We start from the raw sequence: 23,085 nt of genomic DNA, 5'->3' as shown, positions 1-23,085 counted from the left end.
GCTTCAGATTGGTTTCACAGGTCGGCGCAACATCGAGGGCCGAAGGGCCTGTACTGCGCTGTAATGTTCTATGTTCTATGTTCTATGTTCTATATCTGGCTTAGGTCTCAGCAAAACTATGGAGCTCCAGCTGCTGGCACGAGGCTCCATCAGTTGGTGCTCCAGCACACTACTAATCAACTCCTGGGCCTGGGCCAGCTTTTCTGGCCCTAGTCCATAGGAATATTTTCTTTTGAGATAGGCATCTCCCATATCCACTTTAGGTAGAACTAGAATGGTGCAGCTGCGCTTGTCTCTGCTTAAGTCCTTAAATGTGATTAGACTCATTAAATCTCCTCACCATCTGTACCTGGGTCAGTAAATAAGGAGTCTCAGTTTGCTAGTGTCTCTATTCCTTATCTGCATTTAAAAGGGTTCAGTGTGGACCTTACTCACCTCTCCTTCCATTTCATGTCAGTTGCTACCCTTGTCCCCAAGGACACTAGGAATGGGTGACACATTACTTCCTGGTCGCCTTCTCAGCAGTATACTGCTATATCACGTTGACATGACACAGGCTTTGCCATTGATCTTGACTGTAACTGGATAGATCACTTGCGCCAAGCTCTTGGGCTACTTTATACGGGCCATTGAGCTGAATTGGACTTTTAAGGGTTCCTTGTCAAATTTAAATACCGACAAACTATCCAATCTATTATACCATCAGGATTACCAAACAACTAACACAATCCAAGGACCAATCTAGAGTTGGTACAAGGATGTAATTTCTCTGGACTTATTGGCTGTGAGGGGTGATATTGGGAAACAGGTTGATACCTTGGTTTGATGTTTGCATAAAGATCTTTTCAACTGTAGTACCTTTGTTTTCTTTTTGATATTATTAATTGTCTTCTGTTGTAAAGAACACCTGCAGTGTTATATGAAAATGCTTTAGTAACTAACCACCATGTTACTTAACTATAACTTAAAAATACGATTACTCAAACCAGGTTTCATGTTGGGATTGGTCTTGTCCAGTTGTACACCAGCTGGGATCGTAACACACAAGTTCTCAACCTATAATCTTTGTCATATGATCATTCTTTCTGGACAGTATCTTGAAAGGAGCCTGAAATTTAAATCTTCACTAGTTTGAGCCTATATTCCTTGTTCTACAATTAGGCTTTCGTTTGCCATTATATTTTCAACACAGTTATCTCAGAACCCATAATTTTCCAGTTTGTCCTAAAACTGCAATTCTCAAATATTAAAGATCAGTCCAAGGTCTGCTTTCTGCAAGGTCTTCAGAGTTGGACTGTTTCATTTGTATCATGGTTTGTGAGACTGTATTCATTAGTGTGATCTGTTCAGATCACAGGATCATTCCCCAACTTGAACTCATTGTTTTGGTAATGTGGTTGAGCATTCAGTTCATACAATACTGAAAAAGAATGTTAAATTCACTATTCATTAATGTGTATGAGTATATACTTTGGCTTCCACATTTTGTAATTTCTCAGGTACTGCCCACACTGAACCACTTTTCATAGATTAGCACAATCTGTGACCATTTTACATTGACACTTAACAAAAAAACTAAGAACTACGGACGCTGGAAATCTGAAAAAAATAAGCAAATGGCTGGAAAAACTCAGCAGGTTTGGCAGCATCTGTGCCATGGCCAGAATTGAAGATGGGGGAGGTGTCACTAACCTGAAACTTTGACTCTGCTTTCTCCCCACAGATGCTGTTAGTCCTGCTAAATTTCTCCAGTAATTTCTGTTTTTGTTTTACATTGACATTTCCAGAGTAAGAAAAGTAAAAAAAAAATCTGCCTGAACTGCTTTTGATGCACTCCAGTTAGACCTTCCTCTCTAAATCCAACAATAACGCCTCTAACAAATGCTTGCTGCTTCCCACTATCTTTTTACCATTTTCTCAGTTTCGTCCTAAAATTCTTATATTTTAATGTTACTTACTAGCAGCTTTTTCCAGGAATATTTAAGCCACTTTCTCAAGGTCAAACACAATCATTTCCTTCTGAATCCATCATGTGCTTTTCAACCCACTTGGAAATCAAAACATTTTCCATTCACATTCACCACCTTTATTCCTTTTGATATTTCTTAGCTATACTAAGTGACCTGCTCAACGTTTATTCCCTTCTCTTTCCAAAAACATACCAGTTTATTCTGTAATCCAGTTACAGTGTCCACTTTGATGGCCTTCCTTGGTGATTTATTCCACAGGTCTACTAATGTGAAACCTCACTAAGAAAGGAAAAAGGTTTTGGATATGTTTGTTCAAATAAGATGTAAATACCACATTAAATACTAAGAGTTTGAGAGATCTGAAAATTCATCTTCTGAAAGTGAGTTGAGACAATCTAAATGATACCCATCTAAACATTTAATCTGGTTGAAAGCAACTTACTTAAATATGAAATTGAGAAACAAGAATTAACATTTAAAATTTCAGAAGAATATCCCCATAGACTGTCCTCAAACCAAAAAATCCTTTCAAGGAATCTTCCCTCTAAGTTAAATTTAGAGGTAGAGATTAAAAAAAAAGTAATATGTTGAGCCGTAAAAAAATTGGCATAACATGAAAATAGGGATCTTGGAACAAAGAATAGTATCGTAAGTACAATCCGCTTGTCAAATTATTGGAAGTGAATATATTAATACCTAGATTTTAATACTGCAGAATTAACTTACACTGCAATTTTCAGGTGGTACCACCAGTTGGGTGATCTCTCCACCATGAACACAGAAGATATGTTTCATTTCACCCGAATTGATATCCCAGATGATTACAGAGAAATCTACTCCGCCTGATACCAAGTAGCGCTGATCATATCGAGTTGAGACTTGATGTGGATACAACAGGCACGTCACTTTGCTTCGGTGTCCACGAAGAGTTCGATGAGGAGGCCAGCCTGATGAAAGACAAAGAGCAGAAATGTTCAGAATCATTTACTACACAAATTTATGCAGGGCCAGAAGTGATACTTACAATCTTGTAATGAATGATACTGTGTTTATGTCTGGGATTGGGAAGGACCAGGATGGAACAACTTTGGGCAGATCGATATAAAAAAATGGTGTTGGGTGTTTTGAAAAGCATTAAGGTAGGCAAGTCTCCAGAACCTGATGAGATCTATCCCAGGCTACTGAGGAAGGCAAGGGAGAAATTGCTGGGGTTTTGTATGAAATCTTTGTACCCCCTTTAGTCATAGGGGAAGCGACAAAGGACTAGAAAATGGCCAATATTGTTCCTTTACTTAAGAAGGGCAACAGGGATAATCCAGGAAATTACAGACCAGTGAGTCTTCCGTCAATTATTGGAGAAGATTCTTAGAGATAGGAATTACTCATATTTTGAAAAACATGGATTTATCAGTAATAGGCAGCATGGCTTTGTGCAAGGGAGGTCACATCTCACAAGCTTGATTGCGTTTTCTGAGAAAGTGACAAAGATGATTAATGAGGCACAGCGGTGGATATGGTCTGTATGGACTCTAGCAAGGCCTTTGGCAAAGTTCCTCATGGTTGGCTGACAGAGAAGATAAAGTCACATGGGATTTGCAATGAGCTGGTAAAAGATGGATACAGAACTGGCTTGGTCATAGAAGACAAGAGAGTGGTGGAAGGATGTTTTTCTGACTGGAGATCTGTGACCAATGGTGTTCTGCAAGGATCAGTGCTGGGACCACCGAGTGTGTAAAATGATTTAGCGGATTATGTAGTAGTCTGACTAGTAAGTTTGCAGATGACACAAAGATTGAGGGAACTGCGGATAGTGATTGCCAAAGGATATAGCAACGTAGATAGGCTGGACACTTAGGTGAAAAAATGGCAGATGGAGGTTTAACCTGGAAAAATATGAGGTGATGCATTTTGGAAGGTCTAATGCAGGAAGGAAGTGTACAGTGAATGGCAGAACCCTTAGGAGCATTAACATACAGAGTGATCCAGATGTACAAGCCCACCGTTCCCTGAAAGTGGCAACACAGGTGGATAAGGTGGTCAAGAAGGTACATGGCATGTTTACCTTCATCAGTTGGAGCAGAAAGTATAAAATTTGGCAAAGTCATGTTGCATCTGTATAGAACTTTAGTTACGCCACATTTGGAATATTGTGTACAGTTCTAGTTTGCACACCACCAGAAAAATGTGGAGATTTTGGACAGGGTACAGCAAAGGTTTGCCAGGACGTGCCTGGTTTGCAGTGTGTTAGCTGTGAGGACATGTTACCTATTGTACAAACTTGGTTTATTTTCACTTGAACATCAGAGGCTGAGAGAGTGACCTCATTGAAGTTTCTTTTAATTCATTAACGGGATGAGGGTTGTCACTGGCTAGGCAGCATTTATTGCCCATCCCTAATTGCCCAGAGGGCAGTTCAGAGTCAACCACATTGCTGTGGGTCTGGATTCACTTGTAGGCCAGACCATGTAAGGACGACAGTTTTCTTCCCTAAAGAACATTACTGAACCAGATGGGTTTTTCTGACAATCGACAATGGTCATTATGAAATTCTTAATTCCAGACATTTATTGAATTCAAATTCCACCATCTGCCGTGGCAGGATTCGAATCCAGGTCCCCAGAACATAATCTGTGTCTCTGGCTTAACAGTCCAGCAATAATACCACTAGGCCATCACCTCCCTTGGAGGATGACAAAATTATGAGACACATGGACTGAATGAATAGAGAGTGTCTTTTTCCTAGGGTAGAAATGTCAATTACGAGGGGACACAGGACTAAGACAAGGAAAGTCCAGAGGAGACGTGAGAGGGAAATTTTATTTTACACAGAAGGTGATCAGTGCCTGGAATGCACTGCCAGAGCAGATGGTAGAAGCAGATACAATAGTAATGTTTAAGAGGCATCTTGACAGAGACATGAATAGGCAGGGAGCAGAAGAATACAGACTGTATAGAAGCAAAAATTTTTAGTGTAGAAAGGTGTCATGTGTTGGTGCAGATTTGGTGGGCCGAAGGTTCTGTTCGTGTGTTGTACTGTTCTTTGTTCAATGCCTTTGGCATTGAAAGTGTAGTTGAGGTGGTGATTGAATAGATCAACAGCTAAAAAATAACTACGGCTAATAGAAGATCAAAGTTAGGGAACTGTTAAGATTGTAAGCGAATAAAAGGGTTTTTCTATGACTAAATACAACAAAAAGGTGAAAATGGAAAGGAGTGAGTTGGTGGCAAGTGTTAGAATGAAACTGTCAGAGACAGCATTCTTTGTGACACAAGACAAAGTGGGTCAAGGTAATGGGAGATGGGCCGATCAAGACATAATTATGGGTAATTTAAATCATATGGAGGAAGAGACTGAGAGGTTGAGCATAGGCCAGAAGGAAGTGAATTCAGAGAGGTGACAGCAAGGATAGCTAAGGTGAAGATTGAAATTGCTAAGAGTAACAGGCTACTGTTTATAAAGGCTGCGGGACAACATCTCAGGGAGAAATTCAGTTTGAGTCTTGAACTGGGCAGCAGACAACTTTAAGGGAGACTAGCAAAAGAAGACCGTGGCGCAGAGGAAATGGGGTTAAATGATACTGTGATTTGATGACATGGGCCACACAATGACTTAAGCAGAGCTGTGTAAAACAAAATAGTCAGGTGTGGAGTTTTAGTTAGGGGCAAAGCACTGCCACAGATTAGCCAAGACTCAGTTAATACAATTATCCAATTTAAAATTAATGGGATAGCTATAGCTGTACTTGGTAACGAATAGGCATTCTGGGCAGAAACACCAAAGGGAAATGCAAGACAGTTGACCTGCAAAAATTGATAAGACCTGAGCCAACACACTTGATCAAAATTGATTATAGAAAAACATGGGGACACAGCAGTTACACATGGTTCAACAGGCCTATCAGAGAATGCCAAGAGAGGAAAGTCAAAATTAAGGAGAATTTAAACTTGCCATGACTGCAGAAGAAAGGAATGGCAGAACAGTAACAGCTTTGAGAAGGATTTCAGACCAAGTACGTAAAAGCAAATTGTAAAAATGCTCTCTTTCAACTGAATTAATACATAGAACAGTAGTCATAGCAGATGCACATTCCAAACAGCACTACTATAATCACTGTATGATATGCAATAATCACATCATGCTTCTCAAATAAATGGATTATCTGCTTTGACTTCAGCAAGGTGCTTTCTAAATGCAATTCCAGAACTGCTGAGCATTTAGCCTAGGCTGTCTTATAAAAAGCCTGTTCATGAACAACATACTCCCCCACCCATCAGCAGCCTGAACATATCCTTTCCCCTCCTATTTGTACCATACTAACTGTTTTTCCAAGTGCAAAATTTTATTTCGATTTCCTTCAGTGAACAATTTTCAACATATTATCAGGAGAACTGCAGCTCTTTTGAGTAAATGAACCATCTTTCATCTAGCTGTTTTGTTTGAATTTGCAATAATGCATTCAGCTTAACAAATATGGAGATTATTCCTATTGTGATTTCTGTGAATAAATGGTCAAAAAAAATCAATCATTCTAATGTGACAGACATCTCAGCAAAGGGTTGTATAGGTTCTATCCACTGATCAATACAGTACAAATTGAGAGAGATTATGGCTCCCTCATATTGACTATGCCAACACCCACTCAAAAATAGCTTAAGTCGATTACCAAAGGATAACCCAGCTCTCAAATTTAAATATTTATTTAAATGCACACTATCAGTCTAACTTGCATTTAAATTTTTGAAGAGTGTTTATTTCAGAAGTGCAGAAAGGCAATCAGATTCAACAAGTCAATCCACAATTTGGCAGATATAATACTTTTTCCAAAATAATTTTTCTGAATTTATTGTTGTTGACATTAAACACAACTTTTAAATGTTTAGTACTAAATAGGAACTCAGACACGTCTGAAAAAATATACGTTAAAAGCAAATCTAATCATATCTGTTTAAACCAAATGATATGAGATGGCATTTTAGCATGAAATTCAAGCTACAGTACAGAGGATACGTTACCTCGTCTCAGCATGTGTTCTCCTTGCAGTAGCTGGACAATAGCAGTCTGAGTGGCTGGCACAATAACAATACTGCCATCTTCGCGTCCACATACCAGACGCCCATGAGAGGGAATATACACACTAGCTGTCACCTTCAAAGGCTCTTCACTGCCAGGAAGTGTGCTCAGCTGATCTATAATTCCAGCAGGCCTTGGAACGAGATGATCAAATGTATCTTGTAAGCATGCCGAAGTGGTGACTTTCAACTCTGTGAAGGCAATTTGAAACTCAATACATAATACATCAGGCACAGTAAATTTGGTTTCCAGATGGAAGGAGATACTTGTTTTAAATAGCCACATTTTAAGTACAATATATTCATATAAAATATTCTACATGCCCTGAGGAGACAAAAACAATGTAATTACGAAAATCTATCTGTGAAAATCTGTTTTTCTCTCCACAGATGTTGCCAGATTTTGATTATTTCTAGAATTTTCTGTCTTTATTACAGATTTCCATTATCTGCAGTATTTTTCTTTTTATCATGTTGGAAGCACTTGGCAGGTCAGGCATAATATACCATGGATACTTGTGACTTTTTTGCTCTAACAGGGTGTTTAAAACTATATATGGCAGTCTGTATCTTAAATCAGCGTTTCAGTTTAGCTCACCATGAGTAACTTGGGACATTTCCATGACTCCTTATTTGTAAAATCTTACTAACCGTTTGGTTTACAGTATCTCAAGCTGACAGCAACTCAGGTTTTTGAGATACAACAGGTCCAGACTTTTGCTTTTTGTAATACCCTACTCCTGAATAGAGGTACTCATTTTGGTCAACACAAAGATGCAATACATGGCCATAGTGCTGGGCAAGTGTAGAAAATAAAATTACGTAGCCACAGGTCAGATTTACCCACATAAGCACAGTACTTACCAACACTTGATTAGGAACAAAAGCGTAAATATATACCAGTGAACCACACTGTTACCTAAAAGCCAAACTATTAGATTCAAGTAAAATTACTTTTCTGGTGACTACAACGATGAAAAATCCCACAATTCAGCAGAATACATTAAACGATTCACTAATTTCTACAACACATAAAATTTGGGATATTTTATAGAACTAAATCGTTGTCCTGATTTGGTAGCATTGAATAATTAAACCTGATTTTTGCATTTCCTTAAATAAAATCATTTTTAGTACAGCCACATAAGTAACAAGAAAACAGTAAGCCTGTAGAACTAAGTCACAAGTATATGAATTAAAATCAGTACAAGCATCTTACCTTGAATGCTACCTCTCTGATTTAAGTCTACTGCTTCAGGAATACACCATATTAAGAGTCTCCCTGATGAATCTCCCTGAATCAGTAACTTAAGGAAGGGTTCTCTACGACCATAAAAGAACCGTGTGACAGGTGGACAGATGAGAAGCTGCAATATCACAAAATAAAAAAGCCAGTTCTAATTAATACAATGGAAATGTGAACAGTCTGCACTACCCATACATTTTGCCTATAAAGCTTAAACACCAGATATAACTAAATTAAATATATGCAGAGCTAGAAGCTGACAAAACAACACTGCCTGAAGTACACGTGAAAAGACCTAAAAATTGAGTCAATGAGCTAGTTTTAACTCTGTGTGGGGTGTTTTGGTTAAAATTAAATGTTGGCCATTATCATTTAAACTGATAATTTTATTTTAAGCAAGTGCACACTTCAGCAGCTGGAGAACCTGTGCAGGAGCCAATTCTAATTCTTAATCTCAAATTTCTACGGCAAAAAGTAAACGTTTAGAAGTAGCATTTATTTTTCTAAATCTTTATTTGGGAATAATAACTTCATTTAATTCGCTTCCAAAAAACTCCTGAAATACAGACTTTTGCTAGATGTTAAAGCATACAGATATTAACAAAGCTTTGAAAACACATCACATCAAAGCTGTGCAGTGATACAATACACATACTAAATACTACGAAAGGATGAACAAGACAAGAGATTATTTGCAATTTCGAGAGTAGCAGGACAGGTGGTCTCAAATATTAAATTAAAAATAAATGATTTACAACTAAGACAAAAAAACTTATGCAAAGTGATAAAACTTTGCAACTGGCCTCTGTGCTTCATGCTTAAGACTGAAAAATTAATTTTAGGTAGGTGGATGATTGAAAGTAAGTTGAAGCATTTTGAAAACACGTTGAGTATATAACGTTTAGGCTTTTGTTTCACATAGAGAATAAACACTAACATGGACAGGTTGGGTGAAAAGAGCTGTCCCTGCACTGAAAATCTATGTAGTTTCAGAATAAGACTTTTTGCTTACTTGGAATATTTCAAATGGGGCTTTCACCAGAGGCAGATTTTCCTTTTCAAATTGATTCTTAGTATAAAATAACATCATTGGAATTTGCTTTTTACTTAAATAAACCTTAAAAGATGCAACTTGCACTCTTCATGGTACAACTTCTATCTATTAAAATTTAACAGTAAAATAACCATGCCTAGAAATATGGTGCACATTGAGACTTTTCCAAAAGAAAATGGTAAGGCCCTTGGGCTACAGGAGATAAGTTAGCATTTTCAGACCAATGTCCAAATACTGCATGGTATATGCCTAACTTGACATAGTTAAATTCAAAATGAACAATGCATTTTTGGGGGAAGGACATAATGTATAACATAAAAGGGCAAGCCATTATTTCTGACTCTGGGCCGTCAAGTCCAATCAACACAAAGATGCTTTGAACAGAAAACCAGTGAGCTACTATGAATGTTTATATGAATATATGAAAATAAGGAGAAGACAACCATTTGGCCATTCAAGCCTGCTCTGCCATTTAACAAGTTTATGGCTGATGTCTTTGCATTTTGAATTTCACATTTCCTGCTAATGTGATACCTTTGACTCGCTTGCCTAATAAGAACCAGCATGCTCTACCTTCAAGGCAATACCCACCAACACATTTCAGGCACTCTATCCATCTGGCACTTTACCTGCCTCACTCATCTGGCTGCCCACATTTTACCCCATGTTATGGGCCAGACCAAACCCCCTCAAAATATATTAAGATAGCTTAGACTATAACTTCCACTGATTTTAAAGGCATTGCAGTCCAGATGCAGAGTAGGGGAGAGCACAAAGAGCAGCACAAAGTGAGAAAAAGTAAGGAGAAATGGACAGCAGCCTCCAAACACCTAGCTCCAAGACCCCAACAACTGTAACTGAAAAACTAAAACTAAAAGTTCTGGTTCTGTTGAAGCTTGACCAGGCTGCTTCTATTGTTCCACATTTAGGAAAATAAAAACTCAAGGCCTCGCAAACTGTTTACTTTACAACTTCTGAAGCAGACTGCTCAGCACTTCTGTCTTAACATTTCTTCACTAAAGCAAAGGACCAAATACACCTCTTACATCCATAGGATCATCACACCCGCCAATTAAACTTTCATAGCATCTGCCAAAGTGGCTAGTTGTAGTGCTGAACATTTAAAAGCACATAATACGGCATACCTACACCAACAATATCCAGGCTTGGGCTGATTAGTAGCAAATAATATTTGCACCACACAAATGCCAGGCTATGACCATCAACAATAAGAGACAATCTAACCACCACTCCTTTGACATTCAACTGTGTTACCATGACTGAATCCTCCATTATCAATATCCTGGGGGTTATCGTGGACCAGAAACTCAACTGGACTCACCACATAAGCACAGTGTCAACAAGAACAGGTCAGAGGCTGGGAATACTGAAGCAGTAACACGCCTCCTGACTCCTCACAGCCTGGCCATCATCTACAAGGCACAAGTCAGGAGGGTGATCCACTTGCCTGGATGAGCGCAGCCCCAACACAAGAAGCTTGACACCATTCAGGGCAAAGCAGCCTGCTTGACTGGCACTACATCTACAAGCATCTATTCCCTCCACCACTGATGCTCAGTATTAGACACTGCTGTTATCTACAAGATGCACTGCAGATGTTCACCAAAGATCCTCAGACAGCACCTCGCAAACCCATGACCACTTCCATCCACAAGGACAAGGAAAGCAGATATATGGGAACATCACTACCTTCAAGTTCCCCTCCAAGCCACTCACCATCCTGACTGGGAAATATATTGTCACTCCTCCACTGTCACTGGGTCAAAATCCTGGAATGCCCTCCCTAATGGAAATGTGGGTCAACCCACAACAAGTGGACCACAGCAGTTCAAGGCAGCAGCTCACCACCATCTTCTCAAGAGCAACTAGGAATGGGCAATAAATGCTGGTCAGCCAGTGATGCTCACATTCCACAACTGAATTTTAAAAATATATACTGCTGCAAAAAAGGTGTAGTTTCCATAAAAGTGTTCTTCATGACAACACATCGTTTTCTCAGACAGGTTCATAACAGGACACCATTCCCAGCAATCTCCAACAAAGAAAACATCTAAAGCTAAATAGGTAAATTTTAAAACTAATTGGAATATCTGGAACATTATCTTTAACTGTGGATCATCACAAACTAGATAAAATGAACAAGTGACATGAAGCAAAATGCTTAGAATAGAAGACAGCAACAAATTATTAAAGCCATTAACTACAAATCGGAAATAGACTTCATTTGCGATTTAACAATTATAGCTTAAACAGGAAATAAGCAAAATGTTATCCTGTATTGTCCTCTTTGAAATACTAGAAAATGAAACAAATTTTACTTTGCATCACTATTGCACAGAATGTAGGTGAAAAATTAATCAGCACTACAATGGTGGCCAACAAACAGCTAAATTCACCAGAAAAGGCACAAATTCAAGCAGTAAATGAAGTGAACTGTACAATAAAGCTGTTAGCTTCATAACCTATAAAGACATCTTTACACAAATCTTGCTAACATACAAAGATATATGCATCACTAAGTTAGTTGCAGGAAGACTTTACATAAGCAGCTATGTTTATTGACTGAAATGTTTTCTAAACTGAGAAGAGGAGAAATTTCTTCAATCAAGATATCAGTGAACCAGTGAAAGTGTCTGGCACAGAAAGCAATTGAGGTCAAAACATTAAATGGTTTGAAAAAAAAGTTAGATAAATCTTAGGGCCAATGGGATCAGATAGTATAGGGAGAAACCGGGAGTCATCCCCGACTTGAAGATTCGTCCCCTTACAAGTTATCGTCAGACAGCATGGAAACAGACCCTTCGGTCCTACCAGTCCATGCTGACCATATTTCCAAATTAAACTAGTCCCATTTGCCTGCGCTTGGCAGATATTCCCCCAAACATTTATGTACATATCCAAATATCATTTAAACGTTCTAACTGTACCTGAATCCTCCACTTCCTCTGGAAGATCAATCCACACACACACACACACACACACACACCACTCTGTGTAAAAAAGTTGCCGCTCAGGTCTTTTTTAAAATCTTTCTCCTCTCACCTTAAAAATATGCCACCAGTCTTGAACTCCCCAACCCTAGGGAAAAGACACTTGCCATTCACCTTATCTATACCCCTCATGATTTTATAAACCTCTGCACAGTCACCCCTCAACTTCCGGGGAAAAAGTCCCAGCCTATCCAGCCTCTCTTTATAACTCAAACCCTCCATTCCCAGCAACATCCTGGTAAATCTTTTCTGAACCCTCTCCAGCTTAATGATATCCTTCCTATAACAGGCCAAGCAGAACTGGACACAGTACTCCAGAAGAGGCCTAACCAATGTCCTGTAGAACTTCAACATAATGTCCCAACTTTTATACTTAAAGGTCTGAGCAATGAAGGTAATGCGCTAAATGCCTTCTGAACCACCCTGTTTACATTTCATACAAATTTCAAAGAATTTATGTACCTGAACCCTTGGTCTCTCTATTCGACAACACTACCCAAGGCCTCACTTTAACTGTGCAAGTCCTACCCCGCTTGTTTCACCGAAATGCAATACCTCACATTTATCCAAATTAAAATCCATCTGTCACTTCTTAGTCCATTGACCAAATTAATTTCCACTGCTAATCTTGCAGTCTTAACTCTCTGCTCTTCCACAAGTCCTCACTACTTAAGGAAGTGAAGTTTTGAACTCCTCCAAAATAATGGTCCCTCTAAGAACGTTATATGATTCATCTATTTTCAATGCCCTTATCCAACAATCAAAGTTACTTTGTTTAATCCTTTCAAACTCTATGTATGCTTCACCAGGTTCCCTCTTCAGATTCCTAAAACGTTGCCTGTAGGCTTTTGGTACTTGCTTATATGCTGTTAAGATGGCCTTTTTTCACCACATCATACTCCCCAGATACCTCTTCTGACAGTGATGCAAATACCTCACTAGCTCTTCCTACCAACTTTGTCTGGATCAGCAATACCCACATGGTCACTGGCCATTTCATTTGTTTAGGCACATCCTCAAAAAAAATGAAAAAGGCTTCGATGTCCCTCTTGAACTTAGGCAACACTTGGACATATTCAAACAGATCCTCACCAGGCCTTTGGCTACAATGGATTTGCTCCCCATTACTATGTCTACCTTCTACCTTCACTTCCGCCATTTAAAATCAACCTTCCTCTTGAACTGCCAACTTCTGAAGTTCAAAAACTCTTTCTCCCTTTCTTCTGATTTTAATCGCAATTCAAATTGTTTCAATTCCTTTTTTCTTTCTTTTCGTTCTAGCAGGGCTATTCCTTCTTTTTCTTTTTCACTTGCTATTACTTTTAATTGCAGCTGCTTCATTTGTAATTGAAGTTTAGCCATTTCCAAAGATTTTGAGTGCATTTCTGGCAATCATAAACGTCGAGCTATTGCTGCAATTACCTCCCCTTTTCATATAAAGGCAATTCCAGCTTGTCTGCCAATTCCAAAAGCTTTGCCTTGCTCACTTTCTGTAAAACTCCTGAAATGACTTCTTCCACCCCCCAGGAAACTCCTCATGACTGGAGGTGCCATTACTACACAAGGCACACCTTATTTAAACCAACCAAATACAACTCTCTCCGTCTTTGAGTCCAATAATCTTATACTCAATCTGGAATTAGAGATTTTGATCTCGGACAAGAGTCCCCAGTTTGTTATGGACCAGACCAAACCCCCTTAAAATATATTAACAAGATAGCCAAGGCCCTAACTTTTTCTTAAAAAAAAAGGCAAGTGTAATGCATCATGGTCTGGACACAATTCAATTGATCAAACTACCAGCCTTCAAGAAAAACACACTTTATTTTTACACTATACACAAAAAGAAAGGGCAATTGGAATAAATTAACTTTACTGGAAAAATTAACAGAATAATAACATTATTTAACCACTGAACAGCAACAGTTCCAATATAGTAACATCCCATAAACACACCCTCGGCAAAGGCAAATTCAGGAAAACAGATTGTCTCACATGCAATTCCAGGACCAGGAAGATAAACCAAGCTTTTAGTGTAACAGCGAGGAATAACAGCTTCCACAACTAGCTTCAAGATCCTAGCAACTGCTGAAAGCTAAAACTAAAATCCTGATTCTGTGGGAGTTTGACCGCACCCTTCAAGGTGCTTGTATTGTTCCAACTTTTGGAAAATTACCAAACTAACTGGGCTTACAGTAGACAGCTCAGCTCCAAGTTTATCACACTTGCTTTCAAAAAAAAAATTACAGACCAAATCCTTCTTAAAGGCACACAGAGTCATGTAGCATGGAAAGAGACACTTTGTTTCAACTAGTCCATGTTGAACATAATCCCAAAATAAACTAGCCCAATCTGCCTGCTCCTAGACCATATCCCTACAAGCCTTTCCTATTCATGTACTTATTTAAATGTCTTTTAAATGATGTAATTGTACCCACATGCAGCACTTCCTCAGGAAGTTCATTCCACACACTGCGTAAAAAATTGTCCCTCATGTCTTTTTTAAATCTCTCTCCTCTCAGCTTAAAAATGTGCCTCCTGTCTTGAAATCCCCCAGCTCAGGGCAACGACAACTACCATTAAATCTATTACTCTCATTATTGTATAAACTTCCAGAAGGTTTCCTCTCAACCTCCTATGTTCCAGGGAAAAAAGTCCCAGCCCATCCAGTCTTCCATACCCAGCAATGTCCTGGTAAATCTCTTCTGAACTCTCTCCAGCTTAATGATACCCTTCCAGTAACTGGGCAACCAGAAATGGACACAGTATTCTAGACGAGGCTTCACCAATGTCCTGTGCAACCTCAACATAACTTCTTAACTGATATACTTGAAAGACTGAGCAATAAAGGCAAGTGTGCCAAATGCCTTTTTAACCACCCTATCTATATATGATTCAAACTTCAAAAGAATTGTGTACCTGAATCCCGAGGTCCCTCTGTTCTACAACCACTAATTGTATAAAATCATACCCAAAGAAATCGTAACAATTGTATTGCCCCTACAGAGTAATTTGTCCTCTGGGCATGAGAATGGTGCTAGCATATAGCTTCTATTATGCTGTTGAGGGTTTAATTATCAGATCACTATGTTCAGCCACTTTACATACCATTGTCTGTCATTACATTTACTTGATATTCTCCTCCTTGAATCATCATTCAATTGGACATAACTCATTTGTCATCTATTCTCCTGTCTTAACGAACATGTTGTACACTGTCAAGTGATTCATCAGAATTTTCAGCTGATATCTCCTCAGTGGTCATCTGTACTTGTTTGGTGAGATGGAAGCACAAATAATTCAGCTCCTTATAGTGAGAACACTGCTTTCCGCATTCTGGAAATGCCTTATTTTCCATCGTATAACATATTCCACAGTACTTAACATCATGTCCCATCTCCTTGATCTTTCTGCCCTTTCAACCTGGAATGTCATTTAACATAACACAAGTCTCTGTCTGTTCTAGATGCTGATTCACAACCATTGTCTTTTGCTTCCCTGACAGCAAGTTTCTCCTCATCCAGTAAACCTGCACAAACTGCAGCATTTCTAATGGCTAACATAAGTCTATTTTTAATTAAAATGACCTTCCTTCAGTGCAAATTCACAGCATTCTGAAAGTATGTTAATCCAGTCACATACCGATCAAACAATTCTCTTTCACTTTCATAGAATCCCTACAGTATAGAAATAGGCCATTTGGCCCATTGAGACCACACCAACTCTCTGAAGAACATCCCACCCAGACCCACCCCCCTACCCTATCACTGTTACCTTGCATTTCCCATGGTTCAGCCACCTAAGTCTGCACATCTCTGGACACTATGGGTAATTTAGCACGGCCAATCCGCCTAACTTGCACACCTTTGGACTGTGGGAGGAAACTAGAGCATCCAGAGGAAACTCACACAGACACGGGGAAAATGTGCTTACTCCACACAGACAGTTGCCAGAGGCTGGAATTGAATCTGGGTCCCTGGCGCAGTGAGGCAGCAGTGCTAACCACTGAGCCACCGTGCCACCTTCTGCCTTAATATTGAACCATTCCGTTAACAAGTCACATTTGCTCTGGTTCAAAGTGTCCAAAATTTCACCTGTCCTTTTTCTTTTGCTCTTTGGATTAGATGAAGGTGGAATATGCTTTAGAAAAATCTCTCCCAAACAGTGATACAAATGTAGCTACTTGTAGCTGCTCTGATCAGTTCACTAAATTTTTTTATTCATTTGTGGGATGTGGGCATCGCTGGCTGGCCAGCATTTCTTGCCCATCCCTAGTTGCCCTTGAGAAGGTGGTGGTGAGCTGCCTTTTTGAACCCCTATAGTCCTCCTGCGGTGGGTTGACCCATAATGCTATTAGGGAGGGAATTCCAGGATTTTGACCCAGCGACAGTGAAGGAATGGCGATATATTTCCAAGTCAGGATGGTGGGTAACTTGGAGGGGAACTTGGAGGTGGTGGTGTTCCCATATATCTGCTGCCCTTGACCTTCTAGATGGAAGTGGTCGTGGGTTTGGAAGGTGCTGTCGGAGGATCTTTGTTGAATTTCTGCAGTGCATCTTGTAGATAGTACACACTGCTGCTACTGAGCATCGGTGGTGGAGGAAGTGAATGCATGTAGATGTATCAATATTAGTGTAATTAGTAAAATCAGGAAAATTAGCAGCCATCATGCCTCACCCAATGCTTTCAGTTGTGACCAGTTTCTTTGCTCCTTTTCTATGGCTTTAGCAGCTCTGGGCATTCCTGTGTTTCTCTTCCAGTAGATGTACTCCTACACATCTCTTCAATGCACAACCTCAACTGCACAATGACACCACTTTGAGTTCACAGGTCCAGTTCTTAGTATGTCTTTACTGAACTGGCTGTAAGATGGATACGTACAATTAGCACCTCATGGCAGAGGGGTTGCATCTGCCTCTGGGCTTGCTGCAGTTATTAGTACAGGACTATATTTCTAAACCAAACACTGTGTTTTGTGCCACTTTTAAAACTCTCTGGGTTTGCATCTTTCTCCACTGCTTTCTAAACTCCCCAGTCCTCTCTCTGAGCCATTTTCTAAACTTTCCAAGTCCACAGCTTTCTGAGCTGTTTTTAAAAGAAACCAGGTCCTCCTCTCTCTATCGCTGTCTCTTATGATGGTACTGTGACTTTATGAAGTGTATTTTGTCCATTTTTTTCTATGGAGAAAGTTTAAGACATAGGTATCAAGCAGTCTGCTCAAAGCCACTAGAACAAACATCTTGTAAGGCCTTGGGGCTTTTCTTTTTAATAAAGGGTTGGAACAATAGAAGCAGCCTGAATGGGTAGGGTCAAGCTCCCACAGAACTAGGATTTTTAATTTTAGCTTTCTGCAGTTGCCGTGGTCTTTAAGCTGCATGCAAAAGCTCTTATTCCTGTTACAGCTAAAAGGTGGGGCTCTCTTCTTGCTGCTAGAATTGCACGTGACAATCTATTTTACTGCATTTGCTTTTGCCAAGGGTATATTTTTGGGATATTATTGTATTAGAGCTGTTAATTAGATATATGTATCTAATTTTGTTACGCATTTCTGCATAGAGTTCCAGTTAAGCCAATTCTTTTATTATTTTGTCTGTATTTTTACACTACAGTTAAAATAAAGTGTGCTTTGCTTAAAGTTGAAGGTTTGACCAATCAAATTGCTTTTGGAACACAACGCCTTACACTTACCTTTAAATTAAGAACGAGTTAGGGTCTAGGCTATCTTCTTAGCATATGTTGAAGGGGCTTTGTCTGGCCCATAACACTCTGCAGTTGCAAGTGACATTCAGAGGCAGACTTAGACATAGTGGAGTTATAAGAGATTGGGGGATGTGATTGCATTACAATTTATGGAATCAGGAATGAGAGTTCATAAATAGTAGTAATCTACCTTAAAGAAAGATATTGTCTCTATAGAAGATAAAATCAGCAAAGTTTCACCCACGTATACAATTATATAAAATTGATAAACTGCCTTTTCTAACAACTCCTATGTACTAAATATATTCCTATCGCAACCAATACACAATATTTAGTTTTAGAATGTTAATGCCAGGGCTGCCACTAACTGAATGCTCAGAATTTCTACCACAATGACATTGGTTTCTGTAAGCAGCTTAGCATCAAGTTTTCTTACAACAATGCATAGCTCTCAGGCACCTACTACAATAAATACTTCAGCAACAGAAATTTTACACTAATCAGTAAGTTTGCATTTAATTAAAAGGAAGAGCTTAAAGTCCCCTGTATTAATTTACTGCTCGCTCTTCAGTGAATAACCAATCTGGCACCAGTGTCATTTCGAATCTTCTATTTGCTTTCTTCCATCAAGCAGATCAAGCAAAGAATGCAAGACGAAATACAGCAACACTCAGACACAAAACAGTAATCCAGAGCAGACTTTTTTTTGGATTTAGACAGTGGTTCTTTAATTATGGGGCTATTTTAGCTAGATTAACTAGCTAAACTTAATTAAAATCCTTGCATCTTCTGCATTGTACAATTAATAATCATTAAATAAAAACAGACAAGCGTGGCATGACAGCAGATCTCCCGGCAAAAGTTGCTTCAAGCAGCAGAAATACTTATTCTCCCAGCTATAATCACTTATATTAGGAAGGTCAGATCAGGCATCTGGTTTCAACCATAAAACCATAAACTTCACTGTCAACTAAGGAAAGCTATTGATGATCTTTAATATTATTTCTCTCCGCATAGTTTAATCTGCTAAACAACTGGAATAACCATCACTTAAATGGGAGAAGAAAGCTTGTAAGAGAAAACAGCCAATGAGAGATTTCCACATTGTATTGTATTTGCATTCAACTGTTTCCTGACATTTAATACTGAAGTCATAGATTTTGAACATATAGCTCATCTGTCAAACCATCACACAATTACCAGAATTATTTAAAAACAGATTTCTATTATTCTATGCACATAGGGATTTTATTCCTTTTAGCCAGAGACTGCACCTCAGATTGCAGCTGCTACAGGTAATACCTGGGACTTGAACATGAAGTATCCATGTTGAATTTACATTCAGAAATCTACATAGTGAGTTTTCATCCATAACAACTTCATTTTAGGCTTACACAATCTTGAATGTTTAAGGTTCAGGAATATAAAAGCATGTATTTGAATTAAAAAAAAACAGCTATCCTGTGCACTGGAGCAAGCATAAGCAAATTATGCAGAATCATCAACACACAAGAACAATAACTACTCACAGAAATGACTGAAAATCCATGCACATTGAAGCTATACCAACTCAGTTCAAATTTTAGTCAACAGAAATTCAAACCTATCGACTATTCAAAAATACATGCCAACAAAAACAAAAACATTGTGTGTATTTATGTGCACATTTTCATACCATATGGAGTGGAGCTGAACTATCCACTAATTACTGCAAAGCTATAAAACTTCCCAAACTATATAGCTTCCTTCATAACTTCTCAAGTAATGAAACAGCCCATGTCTATCTGTAACAAGACCTGGATAACATTTATCCTTGAGCTAATACGTAGAACACAAATAATACAAGGCAATGTTTACCTTAAACAAGATAAAACCTAACCATCTCCTCACCTTCCAACAGTACCACCACCAAAACTGTTACTTCATTAACATCTTATGGTCAGTACTGATTAAAAACTAAACTAGTTCAACGATCTCATAACCATACCAGGGGAGGTCTAAATAATGCATCACTTCTGAATAAACAAAGTTTTGCCACTTAAAGTTTGCCAGAGTTAATAGCACAAACCAAAAACAAAGAACTACGAATGTTGGAAATCAGAAACTGCTGGAAAACTCAGCCAGTCTGACAACATCTGTGGAAAGAAAGCAGAGTTAGCGTTTCAGGTCCAGTGACCCTTCTTCAGAACTTAATAGGACAAATTGGCCAGGGAATTTGCAACACTGAAAAGCTCAAAAGCAATTATAGGTGAGCATGTATTTCATTGGTAACCTGCTGCTGATTCTTTCTCCTCCAGCTCTGAGGCTATGGCTGCACCAGGAATAATCTACAGGCTATAGCACAATGCATGTAGATTACTTGGACAGTGCCATTCTACCCTGCAGTCTCCTCCAGAGAGAACCAAGAACAGCAAAATAGCCACAATACCTTCAAGTTCCCCTCAAACTATATAAACCTGGTCATATAGCAGCAATCCCTCACTGATACTTCATTAAAATCCTGAATTTTATCACTTGGCACCATTGCTGGAGCACTGTCAACACCAGAGCAGCAGCAGTTCAGGAGAGCATTCACCATCACCTTTATAAGGCAACAAGGATCAGCTGATGAATTTAGGCTTGGCATGTTACCCAGTTCAAATACAAATAAAATCTTCTCACCTAGCTAACAAATTGATATTTTACATTTATATAGAATGAGTTTTTTTTGAGGTTTCAAGTCAACTGCATGAGTAAATATTCGAATAAAAGAACTCAATTTTAGGAAACAGAAGTTTATTCCTTGCGACAATTTGTTTAGACATTTCACTGCTGGCATGTCATTGAGAAATTTACTAGAAGGTAGAAAAACAAATATTTACCAAATACTTAAATTAGCAGTATTTGATATACTAATGACTGGTTAGTATAGCCTTAGAAGATACCACGCATATACCAGCATTAAAACACACCAACACTACCAAAATACACAAATGGTATGAATTTTTGTTTGAAAAATTAATTCATTAATCAGATTGTATAAATTTTTGAATTACATTGCAACAATTTAAAATTCATTTCTGATTTTTTCCAAAAGGAATTCATAGACAAACACGGATTAATTCCTCTGGTGGGTAAAATCACGGTACATAAATACAATCTTGAGGTTGCAGGAGGGCATAAAGAGTGAGGTTAGAAAGGCAGAATGCATAATCATAAGGATCAATAGTAAATAATCACAATTTTCAAAAAATTACAGGTTAACTCCTAAAATTATGCAAATCTCTGAGAAAAACAAAAAAAAAGCAGAATATAGGATTTGCTTGGGGATAAAGCAGAAAAGTGGTCTAAGAAGCACTCAGGTTCAATGCAGACAAGACATCCAAATAGCCAAATTGTGCTATATGATTTTGAGGTTACTTTCACCAGCACATGGTACAGCAACAAGCCACGGAATCAATTTTGTTTCTTGTTAAGAGTTGGAAAATGTTGCTTTAAAACAGTATTCTTCAGATCAAGAAAGGAAAATGCACCTTAAATTTTATAAAACATTCATAAAATAGCGAGCCCAGAATGCATTCTTTAAAAATCTCAATAATCTATGCTTTGGTATCCTCCAAACGCATGGAAATAATGTTAATCACTAACTCATCAACAGTAAAATACCAAATCATTAAATAAAATGAAGGGAGTTGTACGCAAAATTCCAAATGTTACACAGTAGATGTTGTGCCCAATTTAAAAGCTGGACTCAAACTACAACGAACAGTGAATATCTGATGGGTTGCATAAGAGATGAATATTTGGTAAGTTACTGATAACAATGTTACACAGAAGTCTTTGTAATAATTATTACAATCAATCACTTTCTTCACTGTTCTCTCCGTTTACATAACAGACTTGGTTTTAATTAACAAATCATATAGGGCACTATTAATCAAATTGTACCATGTTCATTGCTCCTCTCCAAATATAACTGACCACAACTGTGAAAATTCCCTGAGATGGTTTACAAAAAGTGTTTTGAGCATCTTAATATATTAAATTCAAAAGCGAAATCAGTATAGCTTCATATGTACTTGACTATGTGAATTTGTGCCAAATTCATCATTTACCCTTGTTTCTGATTCTCCAATAATCTATGCTAGACTACATGGTCCATCATTATCAAATTTCATGGTAATAGATTAAAATGGAGAAATACCTCGCAACAACAATATCTCATAATCGTATGTGACAGGCTATTATATATATAAAGAGACTATCCAGTTAAGGGTAAACTTTATTCTAGTTATATCCTCTTGAAAAATAAATCAGAAATGAATTGATCATACATTGCAATATGCGTTTGAAAATAACTTGCTTTAAAGTTTTGGGAATACTGGAACACCTTATTACATACCACTGTGTAAAAACAGTGAAATAAGCAGCAAACCACCAGGCTACGTTATTATTAACTATTCGTGATTTAGGCAAATAGCACATAGCTGGACAGAGACACAGAAATACAGAGGGAGAGAATGGTTGATGATTCTTACTGGTGCCTCAAAAGGCCGAGCATATGATAACAGCTGCGGTGTGTAGAGCTCCCAGGCCTTTATAGGGTCAGGGTAACATTCATGAGGAACGTGGACAACTGCCTCCCCCAAATACCCAGACTCTAGATGATGGATACTCTGCCAAAAGGATAAATAATTGGTGGAGAAAGAGGAACAGAGCAAAAGAAAAAAAGTAAATGAAAACAATTAATGCTCAAATCATATACAACAATAATGGTGTTAACAAACATCCAGATAAATAAGATTATGTAAATGGATTAACAGTAAAATAAAATTTAAAATCCCCACAAAGCCAAATGAGCCACTTATTGTAAAGTGCTCTAAAATAAGGTAAACTTCAGTCTTTTTCAGTATTTCATACAATTGATTCGGTGAAAACATTTTGAACATTACATTAAATACAAGAGTTTAAAAAGAGCAAACTTTAAATATTAAATCTGCATGCTTGATTTGTAATGTTACTTATTTTGAAAATATTTAACACAATTATTAACAC

General features: G+C 38.2%; 1 protein-coding gene across 1 annotated transcript in view; it reads right to left on the bottom strand.

The window, feature by feature from the left end:
* LOC109928323 (WD repeat-containing protein 7) overlaps window positions 1–23,085 on the bottom strand; it is a 375,400-nt gene that overhangs the window by 285,196 nt on the left and 67,119 nt on the right. Inside the window, exons 10-13 of the mRNA XM_048604178.1 lie at window positions 22,569–22,706; window positions 8,260–8,407; window positions 6,984–7,232; window positions 2,697–2,917 (exon numbers count right to left, since the gene is read on the bottom strand). Coding sequence (XP_048460135.1) covers window positions 2,697–2,917; window positions 6,984–7,232; window positions 8,260–8,407; window positions 22,569–22,706 — 756 coding nt within the window. The remainder of the gene's footprint in view (window positions 1–2,696; window positions 2,918–6,983; window positions 7,233–8,259; window positions 8,408–22,568; window positions 22,707–23,085) is intronic.

The sequence above is a fragment of the Rhincodon typus genome, chromosome 1 (genome assembly GCF_021869965.1).
Source record: "Rhincodon typus isolate 14 chromosome 1, sRhiTyp1.1, whole genome shotgun sequence".
NCBI classification, from domain to species: Eukaryota; Metazoa; Chordata; class Chondrichthyes; order Orectolobiformes; family Rhincodontidae; genus Rhincodon; species Rhincodon typus.
Note: the sequence above shows the minus strand (reverse complement) of the source record. Positions and strands in the feature narration are given on the sequence as shown.